The following is a 15,884-nucleotide window of genomic DNA, read 5'->3' as shown; positions in this document are numbered from 1 at the left end:
CTGTCAATCTCAAAACAGAAAGATTCTGAGCCCTCGATCCCAATGCAAGAAATGAATGAACAAATGAAGTCTGATGAGAGGACATAGGCAGTAGGCTGGGCGAAATAGTAATGTTGTCAAAATGTGGCTGCTGCTGCTGCTGCTAAGTCGCTTCAGTCGTGTCCGACTCTGTGTGACCCCAGAGACGGCAGCCCACCAGGCTCCCCCGTCCCTGGGATTCTCCAGGCAAGAACACTGGAGTGGGTTGCCATTTCCTTCTCCAATGCATGAAAGTGAAAAGTGAAAGTGAAGTCGCTCAGTCGTGTCCAACTCTTGGCAACCCCATGGACTGCAGCCCACCAGGATCCTCTGACCATGGGATTTTCCAGGCAAGAGTACTAGAGTGGGGTGCCATTGCCTTCTCCCAAAACGTGGCAGTTTAGTTCAATTCAGTAGCTCAGTTGTGTCTGACTCTTTGCGACCCCATGGACTGTGGCACGCCAGGCCCCCCTGTCCATCACCAACTCCTGGAGTTAACTCAAACTCATGTCCATTGAGTTGGTGATGCCATCCAACCATCTAATCCTCTGTCATCCCCTTCTCCTCCCATCTTCAATATTTCCCAGCATCAGGGTCTTTTCAAATGAGTCAGTTCTTTGCATCAGGTGGCCAAAGTATTGGAGTTTCAGCTTCAACATCAGTCCTTCCAATGAATATTCAGGACTGATTTCCTTTAGGATGGACTAGTTGGATCTCCTTGCAGTCCAAGGGACTCTCAAGAGTCTTCTCCAACATCACAGTTCAAAAGCATCAATTCTTTGATGCTCAGCTTTCTTTATAGTCCAACTCTCACATCCATACATGACTACTGGAAAAACCATAGCTTTGACTAGATGGACCTTTGTTGGCAAAGTAATGTCTCTGCTTTTTAATACGTTGTCTAGGTTGGTCATAATTTTTCTTCCAAGGAGTAAGCATCTTTTAATTTCATGGCTGCAGTCACCATCCTCAGTGATTTCGGAGCCCAAGAAAATAAAGTCCGTCACTGTTCCCACTGTTTCCCCAACTATTTGCCATGCTAATTCTTGACCCATGTTTAAAATCACAGATGGACTTTGAATTCAGAAGGGCCTGAATTTTCAACAAATCTCTTGCGACTGGAATTGAGTAGATCTGGCTTGAAATATCAGCCCCTCTCTTCCATGGGTGACTTGAGGCAAGTCACTTCACTTCTTCAAACCTCAGACTCACCAAAAGTAGTGATATTTGCCTCCCAAGACTGTAGGGTATATAAAGTGCTAACCAGATCTAATGCTAATGAACATTAAATATTAAATGTTATCATTTGAAGTCCAAGATTCAAATCCTTTCTAGCTGTAAAAATTTGAAAACTGTTTCCTCACAGGTTCAACATGAATGTCACTTACTTCATTGACCTGGAAAAATTCAGTTAGATTAGCTCTAGAGATAGGATTTCTTAGGCTTCAAAAATAAGTGAATGGTTTTTTTCCTCTTTTCAAGGAGTCTATAAATAGTGAAAGAGCCAGGACTGCAATCCAGAAATGCTGACGCACTGAGCCAGGTTCTCTTTCTCAACATGTCAAGTTTGGAATGCAGATGCTTAGAAGAAAGTATGTGGATCGGGGGGCAAGTACATATTAACACAGTGGAGGAGCTGGGCAGCATTCCACTGCCCCTCCAGAAAAAAAGCACTGTGACTTATGTTCTGTCTTACCACCCCATGGAGATATTGGTGATGTTGAGCTTTTTTGTTTTGTTTTGTTTTACATGCTTAGAGCTGGTAAGAGGGGGGACAGCTCTCATGGAGTCTAGACGAGGGTAGAACATTTTTTTACTTACATACCCATACTTACATTTCCTCTATATAAACTCCATACCTTGAGTACCACATTAGTCCCATTTGTTATTGTAACTGTAGCACGCAGAAGATATATGATGCCTACATGTGCCACTGATGAACAAGGTGGTTAAAGAAAAATGGAACTGACTACAAAACCTAGATTTTTCGTAGTTTTGTAGAGAGACAGAATGAGGTTAATAACTAGAAAGACACATTGTGTAGCTGTTCCCTCTAAGCTCCGGTTTATTTTTATTACTAAGCTCTGATTTCTGAGAAAGGCAAACTTCGTCCTAAATAAGAAGAGAACCAGCATCACAAAATAACAGCAGTAACTTCAGGTGGGACTCACTGAAACTCCTAGCATTGTCCTTCGATCAAAGAAGCCCAAGATGGACGCACTAAACTTCATTACACCCACTCCTTAAGAAAACAGAACAATAAAAAAAAAAGAAAAAAATTAAAGAACATTTTGAATGTTCTTGTATACAGTCTTCCAATTTCATTTTTGTGCAAAACACACATAACACATACACAGCATGAATACATAAAGCGTTTATTTATTTACTTCCTGTCTGCTTAAAGGTGTTATTTAGGAAACCACACATTTTACCCATCCGTTCCTGACGATATTAATTTCGTCAGCTAGAGGCTTAGCACACAGCTGCTTGTCACACCTTCCAACCTCAATGGCTGATCTTTTCACAGCAGCAGGCTGTTCTTCCGGTCCCAGCCCGAAGTGAAGGTTTCAGGAATAACCACCAGCTCCCAGGGAAAGATGTTCTGCATCACTCTGATGCGAGGAGTAACTTCACCTGGCCATGTTCCCCCTTCCATGGTTATGTGTCCTAATGCCCAAACTTTATGCCACTGAGCCAAATGACATTTCCTGGCTGTTACAGTAAAAACTCAAAACATCTTGAAGTTTCCTGTTTCCCTAACTAGCTACTTTATTAGTCCATCTTATCTTTACAGTAAAAGCTATTCTGAGTTAAAATCTTCTATTGTCCCAGCTGGGCTCCAGCCATGAACTGAACATAAATTTTCCTTCCTCCAACTGCTAACAAAATGAGAGGAACACCACGAAATTAAGCATGAAAAAATCATGGCCAAAAAAAAAAAAAAACCAAAAAAACGGATTTTGGATAACTATTCAGATTCTGTGCCACTTATGACTAACCTAGATAGCATGTTCAAAAGCAGAGACGTTACTTTGCTGACTAAGATCCGTCTAATCAAGGCTGTGGTTTTTCCAGTGGTCATGTATGAATGTGAGAGCTGGACTGTGAAGAAGGCTGAGTGCCAAAGAATTGATGCTTTTGAACTGTGGTGTTGGAGAAGACTCTTGAGTCCCTTGGACTGCAAGAAGATCCAACCAGTCCTTCCTAAAGGAGATTAGTCCTGGGTTTTCATTGGAAGGACTGATGCTGAAGCTGAAACTCCAGTACTTTGGCCACCTCATGCGAAGAATTGACTCATTGGAAAGGACTTTGATGCTGGGAGGGATTGGGGGCAGGAGGGGAAGGGGACGACCGAGGATGAGATGGCTGGATGGCATCACTGACTCAATGGACGCGAGTCTGAGTGAACTCCAGGAGTTGGTGATGGACAGGGAGGCCTGGCGTGCTGCGATTCATGGGGTCGCAGAGAGTCAGACACAACTGAGCGACTGAACTGAACTGAACTGAACTGAAGGGATAAAGTCTATTCACAAGTTGAAAGGCAAAATAGTTCCATGCAGTGCCATAATAAAGAACTTCAATTCTTCAGTGTTCTTGCTACTCTATTACATGGTTTGGACTATAGGCTCACCCTCAAGTCATTATTTTATTTTTAATCTCATTGTCATATAATGCTGCATGTGTGGTAAGTCATGTCAGTTCCGTCAATTCTTTGCGACCCTATGGCTAGTAGTCCGCCAGGCTCCTCTGTCCATGGGAATTTCCAGGCAAGAATACTGGACTGGGTTGCCATTTCTTTTTCCAGGGGATCTTCCCAACCCAGGGGTCAAACCCACACCTCCTGTATTGACAGGTGGATTCTTTACCACTGAGCAACCAGGGATGCCTGGGGTAAGTTATGAATGAGGACAGAGTTAACACGTTAAAGACTTTCTCATCCAAGGACTAATTCTCCCCAGTCTTGCTCAGTCCTGAGTGGATTACCTTATTCAACAGGACCCACAGAATGAGTATTTTGAGGAGCAACCAAAAATTGTGGGCCCACAGGAGTTTTCTCCTTGAGGTTGACACCCAGTGTAACATGGTTTTATATTGCACATTCATCAGGGTCTACACCTTGAATAGAAATGCTTGCTTTCATCTAAGCAACCTGAAGGGGATGACAGCACAGTCTTTCACAGTGGTGGTTTGGAGACCAGGTGACTTTCCATGGCAAACCAGAAGAGGATATGCATTTTAATGCACTCCACAGTAAACAAGCTACCAAGCCGTGCTCCAGAGCTATACTATCCAAAGGGTAGCCACCAGCCTCATTTGCCTATCTCAATCTATTAAAAATTAAATAGCATCAATTATGCCTGTTATTTCATCTGTAAATGAAAAATCCAACAAGAGGACATGACTTAGACTTACTACAGTAAAGGGAAAATGTTATAGAACCTAAATTGGCATATATGGGTCTTTTAAGTTTTCTATGTTTGAAATTTTTCATAATAAAACATTGGAAAACATTACTTTTAATTAACATGACTCTAAATTCAGTCATGTTAGCCACATTTCAACTACTCAGTAGCCACGTGCAGTATCCAGTGGCTACGCTACTGGACTGCTCATATCGAGAGCATCTCTATTATCGAACAGAAGTTTACCAGAGTTGCTCTAGTCTAGCTGCTCCAGAGCCCTGGCTAGCTGTCAGACCCCAGTTCTTCCACCCAAAGGTCCCTAGAGGGGACCTGACTGCTCTTTGGGCAAAGTGGATGATGACTGCCAGGACTGCATACTTTCAGAGTGAAGGTGCAGATGGAAAAGTAACAGAATACCAGGGTATGAGTTACTAACAGGCAAAGTAATCAAGTCTATCAGAAAGAGGTTGAAGGGAACTGGGAAATATGACTGGGACTTGTGTTCATTAGGAGTTAGGATGTAAATTACAGACACACACAAATGCACACACACACGGAAGTCCAAATTTTAAATAATTTGTAGAGCTGAGAACTCATTTATTTCCCACAGATATACAAAATATGTGGATTGTGAAATATGGGAGTAGGCACATAATAAAAGATGTGTCTAACTTTGGATACTGACTTTACCTTTGTAACCTTGAGGAAATCACTGCTTACACAAAAACATTGAAATGTGAAAAACCCCTAAGAGGAGTTTGTGACAAACGTAAAGAATCCAAAAGCTTCTATAAACAACTTTTATGAGCACCAAAAACTTAAATTCGGTCAGGTGTGGCAGAAACAAGGGGAGATCTACAACTGCTTTTAAGCAGAAGGGAATCTGGCTATATGTTTCTACATAAAAGACCTTCTGTCATAGGATACACCTTCTAGAACAATTTTCATCTTTAAAATGAATCAGAGATCTGGCCTCCGGAAGGACCAAAAGCACTCTCCATCCAGGCTGTGATGTTTTACTGGAGCAAAATTTCAACAAAAGGTGGCTTTTATTTACAGAGTTTAATGTGTGTGGTGACTGCTTAACCCACTTGGACTCAAGTGAAGATAACAGTTAAGCCTGCTTAGATATTGTGTTGTTTTCAACTTGCATACAAAAAAGTTTGCTTCACATTCATAAAACCCCCAATATTATAAATGAACAAATCCTCCCTCACCCACCCCTTAATTAAATATAAACCCAGTTTCAAAAAACATATAGTTTAGATTGGTTTAATTTTGAAATGTAATCCAATAAGACTAAACACTAAACACTTCAGGTCCTGTACCAAATAGTAAAATACTCGAAGGCCTTCAGGATCCCTAAAATTTAAAAGATAAAAGTTAGTTTTTTATTCTAAGAATGAAGCAACATAATAATATAAATTAATTCTTAAAACAGAGACCAAAAACCAAAAAAAATTAAAGGAACTGAGGAGAAAGGATTTTCTGATAACTATTAATATAACTGATGTACTGGACAATTTCTATCTTTATCTTTTCTCTGAACTTTTCTCTGAAATTCCTCTCTCTCTTTTACACTGAAACCAGTTAAGCGAACAAGTTAAGTTATTATAAGTTACGCTGATAAGAAAATAACACTAGGAGAACATTTTGAGGGGAGAGAGTGGAAAGTAGTAGAAGGAGGCAGAGAGCTTTTTCAGATAATAGTAAGAGGTATCTGCCCCACACAGAGCTTGGGAAGGCACATATGGCTACAGCCATACTTAAGCTATATTGGGCTTTTCTCCATTTCTTTCAAGTATTAAACCCAAGGAGGCAAATGATGTCATATGGAACTAATAAGGCTGAGAAATTCAAGAAGGATTTCTTTTAAACTCTGTGGGGCTGCATCCAGACTAATTTTGGGAATCAGTAAAATACACTGTTAACTTCTTTGATAATAAGTCTTCACTAATATAAAAATGAGGATTACATATACATAATAAATTGCTACAGGATACAATTAATCTCATCAAACTGGCTATGGGTCTAAAATAAGCCTAATACGTCATGTCAATTTAGTCAAAATGCTTTAACTTTTATTAATGCTTTTAATACTCACTTTGACTGATTGACATCAATAAGAGAACCTATTTTTGATGTGGTAAAAGAAATGTGTTCATCTCCAATTACAATTTCAAGCTCCTGAAAAAAATAAAACAGAGAAATGTAGTTAGTGTAAAAATTCCTCTCTTACAACCAAGAGGTCCTGATTTTAGCTGCAAGTTTTCTAGCCATAATAGAGGAGGGGGTAAAAATAAAAAAGAAACAATTTGTTAACTATAAACTATGTCTGTAAAGTAAAAATCTCAACTCCTCAGAGTTCCCCAGTATTAGGATGAATCAAGAACTGCTTTCCAGAGATCTGATAAAGAAGATGCTATCAAATGAATGATAGACTTCAGAGTCACACAGAAATAGTGATGTCAATAAAAACTAAGAATATGGGTTTAAGCCTATTTTTAATATAATAAATACATTTATCCTTTCTACCAGGCTCTACAAATAAACTGCATAATGCTAATAATAGCACTATTTAGCACCTACTGTGTATCAGACCTGCTGATAGGGACTTTAAAAACATGTTCTTTGTAATCCCCAAAACTGGGCTAATAAAGCCTGTCTTTCTCAGGTCAGCTTTATTCCCTGATTTTACAAATATAAAGCCCAAGACTCAAAAGCAAGATAAAAAAAAAAAAAAAAAACTGTTTGTATTTACAACCACTAATATGTGATGGTACTAATATTTAACTCTTGGATTGTAAAACTGAAAGATTTGCATACAAAATTAAGTATAAATTTTTCTCCACATTTTATCTGCAAATCTAAAATGAAAAATTAAGAGGCTAGGTCTGTATTAAGTTTTCAGTTTAAATTAACAGATGCCATTAAAGACATTCCCAGATCTGTATTTGATCAGAAAAGATCTAATTATGCCCCTTTATGGCACACACACACAGAATGGATAATTAACTAAGACTCTCAAGCAATCAAAATCTTTGACCTACAGATCCAAGAGACAACTTCAACGGCAGAAGTAATCCTCCCCATTATCCAAAACACATGAACACATGATCAAGTGGGTAGATGAAAACACTGCTCTCTCCTTGAGTCTAAGAGATAAATAAAAGGTTTGCTGCTATTGTTTCTGATTTTTAATGCCTATATATATATATGTGTGTCTAAAACAAATGGAGATTTAAATTTACTTCTTAAAAGTGTTCACAGTGAATACAATAAATACTGTTAACTATTACCTTTGCTTTCCTAAATAATGTTTCTTTAAATAGAAGCGTTAAGTTACTGCTACAGAGCATCAGCATCTATTCTCCACATTTTCTTCTAGTCAAAGAAGTTCTTATAGAGTATAATCCTCAGGAACACACAAAAGCGAAATTAAGTGTTTCTTCCTCCTGCAGTCATATCTCATTCTTCCAGCAGTTGAAAAGACCCAATTCAGAAATCAAACTGTCTTTCTACAGAGTGAAATCAGGCCTTCAGAGCTCTTCAGCAGCCCTTTGAGAAATATCAATTTTTCTGAAGGGAATATGACAGGCAAAGGCAATGGTCAGTTTGAACAAAGAAACCAATCAAATCTCTCTGGAGTGTAAAGAAGCAAGTAAGAATTTTCAAAGTTATATATCTGGAGAAAGCGAATTTTACATAGTGAGAATCCTAATTCTCAAATTCATCAAACATTTTAGTTTTTTCCTACCTATTTTTATTATTTATTATCATTGGGCTTCCCAAGTGGTGCCAGTGGTAAAGAATCTGCCTGCCACTGCCGGAGATGCAAGAGACACAGCTTTGGCTTTGACCCCTGGGTCAGGAAGATTCCCTGGAGGAGGAAATGGCAGCCCACTCCAGTATTCTTGCCTGGAAAATCCCATGGACAGAGGAGCCTGGTGGATTACAGTTCATCAGGCAAGAACTCATTAGTCCTTATAAAAGTACTTAACCTATAATGGAAATTAATTCTAATACTGTGAAAACACCCTAAGGTTAGCTGCGGTGGCTGCAGAGAAGACTGTTCAGAAAGATGTCTAAACTGACTCCTTTATTACTAGGAGGTAGCTCACAAATTGATGCAAAGTGAAATACAATTATAAACCATTTACCAGGTGCCTACTAGATGAAAAAAATCCAAGATTCAATGAGGATCTATTCTAGATAAATAAGGAGAACCACAACAATTCTATTAATAATGTTTACAATTTATGCATTTAAAGAATTATTAAATACAAACCTGCCGGCCAACCCTGTCAGGGGGAGGCCACAAAGCATCATCTTCTTTTGTAATTTCACTGTCATCAATAATTCTCTTCAGTTCTTCCATGACACTCTTGTGTACATAAGCCTGAAAGCAAGTAATAAAAATGTCAGGGTCTATGTCTTGACACAACTTAGACAGAAATAATAAAACGGAGTTACAAACCCTGAGTATTCAAATAGAATATTAAAGAAAAATTTAATTCTGATTCTAAAAGGAGAGAATCGTTCATCCTTCTTATTGCTTTTTCTTCACTCTCTTGCCCTTTCCTTTAAAACATATTTTTCCCCCTTTGTATCATTATTCCCTCCTTAAAATCTTGTATCAAATATCTCTGAGTGGTTAACACAAAATTTATGAGGTGAACGGTGTCAAATGCAAATACACATCACAGTGCGGGAACTCTTTCTTTCACCTAACTTTTGAGGCTTTCATTTAAAATGCATCCTGTGTTTAAAACATTATTGTCAATTAATTTTAAATAATGAGCAGAGTAAAAAGACCAAGTTAATTAATTATAAAATGAATTAACTTATATGCTCAAATGTGAGACTACAACTTAATATATTCAGACTGATTCTTTTGCTGTTATAGATGCTACAAAGAATCCTTTTTCAATCTATAAATCAGCCTCTTCTCTATAGCCTTGAATGTGAATGTGAAGTCGCTCAGTCGTGTCCGACTCTTTGCGACCCCATGGAGTGTAGCCTACCAGGCTCCTCTGTCCATGGGATTTTCCAGGCAATAGTACTGGAGTGGATTGCCATTTCCTTCTTCAAAGGATCTTCCCAACCCAGGGATCGAGCCCGGGTCTCCCGCATTGTAGACAGACGCTTTACCGTCTGAGCCACCAGGGAAGTCTTACATGTACTTTAAATAAGTAAGTAAAAACAGACATGAGGAAAACAGGCTTAACACAAAAAATTAGACATCTGAAAAGAACGTACCTCCTTTCTGATCATGACATCATTTTTATAATTGCTGTTGTTGGCATATCTAAGTTTTCCTGGAGGAAGTACAAAAAAATTCAACCTATAACAGCAAAAACTGCTAAAGATAGTAATAAATAAAGAAATGACATCATAAGCAATTTTGAAGGTAAAATCTATATTACACTACTACTTTTATTAATATTTGCTCCCTCCTGGCATAAGATCAATGCTGGATACGCATTTGCTGTTATGCTGGCTGAAGTTGAAGCCAATCAACTGTTCATACTCCATGCCTTCAATATGATTTCATATAATAAGAGGGTCATTTTCAAAACCCATTTTCTTAAGCAACATCATGATTTAAACAGGGAATCTCAAAAAAGAACTAACGTTTCTTCTAAAGTTTACCTTACTTTATTGTGTGATTGTCGTATTTATGTCTTATTGGTGCTGAGTTACCCAGAGCATTTAATCTAATCTGTAAAACAACCCTAAAAAGTAGGTTTCATTCTCTCACCTATTCACAGTTAAGAAAAACAGAGAGTTAAGTAACTTGCTCAGAGTCACACAAGATTCAGACTTAAATCTACTTTGTACCAATATACATGCCTTTCTAATGACTCCAAAATGTTCTCATTTATCTTCCTTCACTTCAATGTATTATGGTAATGCTACTATTTTAGAACTGTAATTAAGAAGCAATACAAACTACATGCTGCTTCCAAATAAAAACTGGCTAGTTTGTTTTCTGATTTACATTGAATGTACGCTTCTCCTCATGGCTGGTCAGTTGCCTAGGTACAGCTGTAACGTGATCCAGATCCTCTAAAATGAGAGGTTATCTTAATAAGGTGAATCTCTAAGGAACTGCTGTCTTTGGGTCTCATTATTACTGATAGAAAGGTTATGAAACAGTGGTGGCAGATGAGAACTACTGTTCTGAAATGAAACTTCCCTGAAAATAGTCAATCGAAGATTAAGAAGCCTCTTACCCTTAACCATCAGAAGGCAGATAGAATGAAAACCATAATCACAGAAAACTAATCAAACTGATCACATGGACCACAGCCTTGTCTAACTCAACCAAACTATGAACCATGCTGTGTAGGCCCACCAAAACATATATGTCATGGTGGAGAGTTCTGACAAAACGTGGTCCACTGGAGAAGGGAATGGCAAACCACTTCAGTATTCTTGTCTCAAGAACCCCATGAACAGTATGAAAAGGCAAAAAGATGTGACACACGAAAGATGAACTCCCCATGTCGGTAGGTGCCCAATATGCTACTGGAGAAGAGTGGAGAAATAACTCCAGAAATAATGAAGAGACAGAGCCAAAGAGAAAACAACTCCCAGTTGTGGATGTGACTGGTGATGGAAGTGAAGTCCGATGCTGTAAAGAACAAGACTGCATAGGAACCTGGAATGTTAGGTCCACAAATCACGGTAAATTGAAAGTAGTCAAACAGGAGATGGCAAGAGTGAACACTGATATTTTAGAAATCAGTGAACTAAAATGGACTGGAATGGGTGAATTTAATTCAGATGACCAGTGTATGTACTACTGTAGGCAAGAATTGCTCAGAAGAAATGGAGTAGCCCCCATAGTCAAGAAAACAGGCCAAAATGCAGTACTTGGGTGCAGTCTCAAAAATGACAGAATGATTTGTTTGCTTCCAGGCAAATCATTCAATATCACAGCAATCCAAGTCTATGGCCCAACTACTAACGCTGAAGAACGTGAAGTTGAATGATTCTATGAAGACCTACAAGACCTTCTAGAACTAACACCCAAAAAAGATATCCCTTTCATCATAGGGGTCTAGAATGCAAAAGTAGGAAGTCAAGAGACACCTGGAGTAACAGGCAAGTTTGGCCTTGGAGTGCAAAATGAAGCAGGGCAAAGGCTAACAGAGTTTTGCCAAGAGAACACACTGGTCATAGCAAACACCCTCTTCCAACAACACAAGAGAAGATTCTACACATGGACATCACCAGATGGTCAATACTGAAACTGGACTGATTATATTCTTTGCAGCCAAAGAAGAGAAGCTCTATATAGTCAGCAAAAACAAGACTGGGAGCTGACTTAAATTGAAAAAAGTAGGGAAAACTACTAGACCATTCAGGTATGACCTAAATCAAATCCCTTATGATTATATAGTGGAAGTAAGAAATAAATTCAGGGGTTAGATGTGATAGACAGAGTGCCTGATGAACTATGGACAGAGGTTTGTGACACTGTACAGGAGGCAGTGATCAAGATCATCCCCAAGAAAAAGAAATACAAAAAGGCAAAATGGTTGTCTGAGGAGGCCTTACAAATAGCTGTGAAAAAAAGAGAAGCCAAAGGCAGAGGAGAAAAGGAAAGATATACCCATTTGAATGCAGAGTTCTTCCATAGCAAGAAGAGATAAGAAAGCCTTCCTCAGTGATCAATGCAAAGAAATAGAGGAAAATAATAGAATGGGAAAGACTAGAATTCTCCTCAAGAAAATTAGAGATACTAAGGGAACATTTCATGCAAAGATGGGCACAATAGAGGACAGAAATGGTATGGACCTAACAGAAGCAGAAGATATTAAGAAGAGGTGGCAAGAATACACAGAAGAACTATATAAAAAAGTTCTTCATGACCCAGATAAGCACAATGGTGTGATTACTCACCTAGAGCCAGATATCCCGGAGTGCAAAGTCAAGTGGGCCTTAGGAAGCATCACTATGAACAAAGCTAGTGGAGGTGATGGAATTCCAGCTGAGCTAATTCAAATCCTAAAAGATGATGCTGCGAAAGTGCTGCACTCAATATGCCAGCAAATTGGGAAAACTCAGCAGTGGCCACAGGACTGGAAAAGGTCAGCTTTCATTCCAATCCCAAGGAAAAGCAATGCCAAAGAATGTTCAAACTACTGCACAATTGCAATCATCTCACATGTTAGCAAAGTAATGCTCAAAATTCTCTAAGCCAGGCTTCAACAGTACGTAAACATATACTTCAGTTTTACTGACTACGCCAAAGCCTTTGACGGTGTGGATCACAATAAACTGTAGAAAATTCCTCAAAAGATGGGGATACCAGACCACCTTACCTGCCTTCTGAGAAATCTGTATGCAGGTCAAGAAGCAATAGTTAAAACCAGACATGGAACAACAGACTGGTTCCAAATTGGGAAAGGAGTATGTCAAGGCTGTATATCGTCACCCTGCTTATTTAACTTCTATGTAGAGTACATCATGCGAAATGCCAGGCTGGATAAAGCACAAACTGGAATCAAGATTGCCGGAAGAAATATCAATAACCTTAGATATTCAGATGATGGCACCCTTAGGGCAGAAAAGCAAAGAACTAAAGAGCCTCTTGATGAAAGAGGAGTGAAAAAGTTGGCTTAAAATTCAACATTCAAAAACTAAGATCATGGCACCTGGTCCCATCACTTCATGGCAAATAGATGGGGAAACAGTGGAAACAGTGGCTGACTTATTTTTCTGGGCTCCAAAATCACTGCAGATGGTGATTGCAGCCATGAAATTAAAAGACACTTACTCCTTGGAAGAAAAGTCCTGACCAACCTAGAGAGCACATTAAAAAGCAGAGACATTACTTTGCTGACAAAGATTCCTCTAGTCAAAGCTATGGTTTTTCCAGTAGTCAGGTATGGATGTGAGAGTTGCACTATAAAGCAAGTTGAGTGTGGAAGAATTTATGCTTTTGAATTATGGTGTTGGGAGAAGACTCTTGAGAGTCCCTTGGACTGCAAGGAGACTCAACCAGTCCATCCTTAAGGAAATCAGTCCTGAATATTCATTGGAAGAGACTCTGATGCTGGGAAAGACTGAAGGCAGGGGAAGGGAGCAACAGAGGATGAGATGGTTGGATGGCATCACTGTCTTGATGGACATGAGTTTGAACTTAGCTTCCAGGAGTTGGTGATGGACAGGGAAGCCTGATCTGCTGCATTCCATGGGGTCACCAAGAGTTGGAGTGACTGAACTGAACTGAAGATTAAGAAAAGACTGTTTCATCCATGTGACTGGCTAAAATTGACCAGCTAAAAGCTGTTCACAAGCCAAGACCCTGAAGACAGTATAAACCCAGGGATTGAACCCAGGTCTCCCACATTGTAGGCAGATGCTTTACCATCTGAGCCACCAGGGAAGTCCAAAGAAAGAAAAGATAAAAAGAATTCAAGTAAATTTGGCTCCTGAGCTAAATTTAGAAACAACCTGAGGGGAACCAGGAAGATTAGGGATTAAGGTTCCTAAATAATTGCAGAATGTAGTTACCCTGACTTCTACCTGATGTATCTGATATTCTTCCCTTTTCCTAGTATGTGAACCTCCCCTAATTTTTCTTTCATGCCCTCCCAGAACTTTGTCCAAAGCATGAACACAGCGCCTAATATGCATACCGATTTACACTTAGTTTTATGTTTATGTCATCCACCAAGATATAACTCCTTGAGGGGAATGAAAACGTCTTATGCACTGCTGTACCCTCAATTTTTGTTTTTACGTGTTGCCCAGCACATAATATGCATTCAGAAAAACAGTCTATGCAGTTGGACTACTGTTGTTACAATAACAGTTCAATATACAGTACAACTATCTAAAGAGAATTAGTTGTCAAAATGTAGAATTTGCCACATATTTCTTGGGCAACTGGCAGTTTCACCTCACCCCGGGCCCCCTTCCCCACTCTTAGGGCGCTCAGGAGTCTGACGCCTTTTCTCCCAGAGACCAAGAAAATACGTCCTCTCATTCCAATACTCATCTCAATGGTCGCCTTCTCAAAAAAGATTTCCGACTCTTTCATGCAGAACTAACCGCGCCCCCTTTTAATAGTCTTAATGCATCCAATAGCGAACAACTGTATTTAAGCACCCGAAAGACATCATTACACTCGTGTTTCTACACGTTGGGTTTCCCACCCTCAGAGCATTTTGCTTTTCTGCCTCCCATACAGTGCCTGAACAAGTAAATTAATTCCGGATGAATGGGCCGTCTGAAATTTACTATTTAAAGGAAGATTTTAAGTGTCCATGGGTCCACCGCGTGGTGGGGATGTTGTCAAAAACTGTCCAAGTATTAGGTTAATTAACTAGAAGGCCGTTAAGGTCCCTTCCGGTGAACTGATTCTAGAATTCTGATTACTATAGCTTGAACTTTAGGATCAAAGGTAGCATAGGCTTTTCTGAAATAATTGACACCGATTAATTCTCTTTATTCCCTCAAACCAATGCAAGCTTCCTACATTTTTAAGCTCCTGGACCCAACTGTACACTCACGAGCCCGAGCAAGCTCACCCACCCACCCTGCCTCCTTCGCGGCCTCTCCGCCTCGCTTCTCCCCTGCTCATCACCACTCCCAGTTGCGGCAGTCGCCTCTCTTCCGCTCACCGTCCGGCCGAAACTCAAACTCCAGAAACTCGTGTCCAAATTTGCCCTTGTGCCCTACGTAGTAGCGTAGGTAGAAATCGCTGGCCATAGCCATCTTTGTCCCCGAAAAGCCCGCCGAAGGACCGACCGACGTGACTCCCGGCGCCTGGCAGTGACGTCAGTCGCCCAAGCATTACACGTCATAGCGGGCGCGCCCCTTCAGCCTCCCTCGGCCCGAAAGAAAAGCGGGTGGGAGCTAGGGTGCAGTGGGGCAGGGTTGCAAAGGCATGAACTCTGCTTTACTAAGGTCATATTATTTTCCAAATTCGTTAGATCATATTATATTGGGAAAACACAAGTGATAACATATGAAAGCATTTGTTATGGCCTCCGAACTAAAGTTCGGAGTTGCTCTAAGTTCTAAATTAAAAGTCGCTCTGACTTTTGGGGTCTCACGGCATCCCGTGAGGTGGGTGTGGCCTTATCCCCCAGGTTAATGGGGTGAGTCAAGGTAAAAGCCCAGAATCAGAATGCAGACCTGCAGTACAGCCATTTCTCTTGCTAGACTTCTAACACAGGCCTCTCCCCTTTGGACAATGATGGCTCGCTTTCTGGCATCTAGAAGCCAGACGAGACAAAGTAGAAAGAATCCATCAAGACAGGCTGTCTGAAAATTTGAAGAGCACATTGAAGCAAAATCTCTTGACAGTCACGATACGAACAAAATTTCTATCAATAATAAAACGTTCAGTTACTGGAGTTTCGGCAGTTTGATCACAGGTCAAGTGGTTTAGCCCACATTTCTTACTCTCTAGAGTTATACTGGGGAAATGAAATAGCGCTC

General features: G+C 39.9%; 1 protein-coding gene across 1 annotated transcript; it reads right to left on the bottom strand.

Moving 5' to 3' along the window:
• Positions 1 to 5,006: 5,006 nt before the first annotated feature.
• On the bottom strand, positions 5,007 to 15,195 carry MAGOHB (mago homolog B, exon junction complex subunit). The gene is made up of 5 exons (XM_052640690.1): positions 15,062 to 15,195; positions 9,681 to 9,739; positions 8,710 to 8,820; positions 6,526 to 6,608; positions 5,007 to 5,783 (listed from the first exon to the last, which is right to left on the bottom strand). Exons 1-5 carry the CDS (start codon positions 15,153 to 15,155, stop codon positions 5,684 to 5,686), a joined length of 447 nt encoding a protein of 148 aa, XP_052496650.1. The 5' UTR covers positions 15,156 to 15,195; the 3' UTR covers positions 5,007 to 5,683.
• Positions 15,196 to 15,884: the final 689 nt, after the last annotated feature.

The sequence above is a fragment of the Budorcas taxicolor genome, chromosome 5, assembly GCF_023091745.1.
Source record: "Budorcas taxicolor isolate Tak-1 chromosome 5, Takin1.1, whole genome shotgun sequence".
Lineage (NCBI taxonomy): Eukaryota > Metazoa > Chordata > Mammalia > Artiodactyla > Bovidae > Budorcas > Budorcas taxicolor.
Note: the sequence above shows the minus strand (reverse complement) of the source record. Positions and strands in the feature narration are given on the sequence as shown.

Excerpts from the sequence above, each read along its gene's own strand:
- MAGOHB (XM_052640690.1), bottom strand. The coding sequence starts at position 15,155 with ATGGCTATGGCCAGCGATTTCTACCTACGCTACTACGTAGGGCACAAG. Across the intron at positions 6,609-8,709 it reads CTGACAGGGTTGGCCGGCAG|GAGCTTGAAATTGTAATTGG; the intron begins GTTTGTATTTAA and ends TATTTTTTTCAG. Across the intron at positions 5,784-6,525 it reads ATTGATGTCAATCAGTCAAA|GGATCCTGAAGGCCTTCGAG; the intron begins GTGAGTATTAAA and ends TTTAAATTTTAG.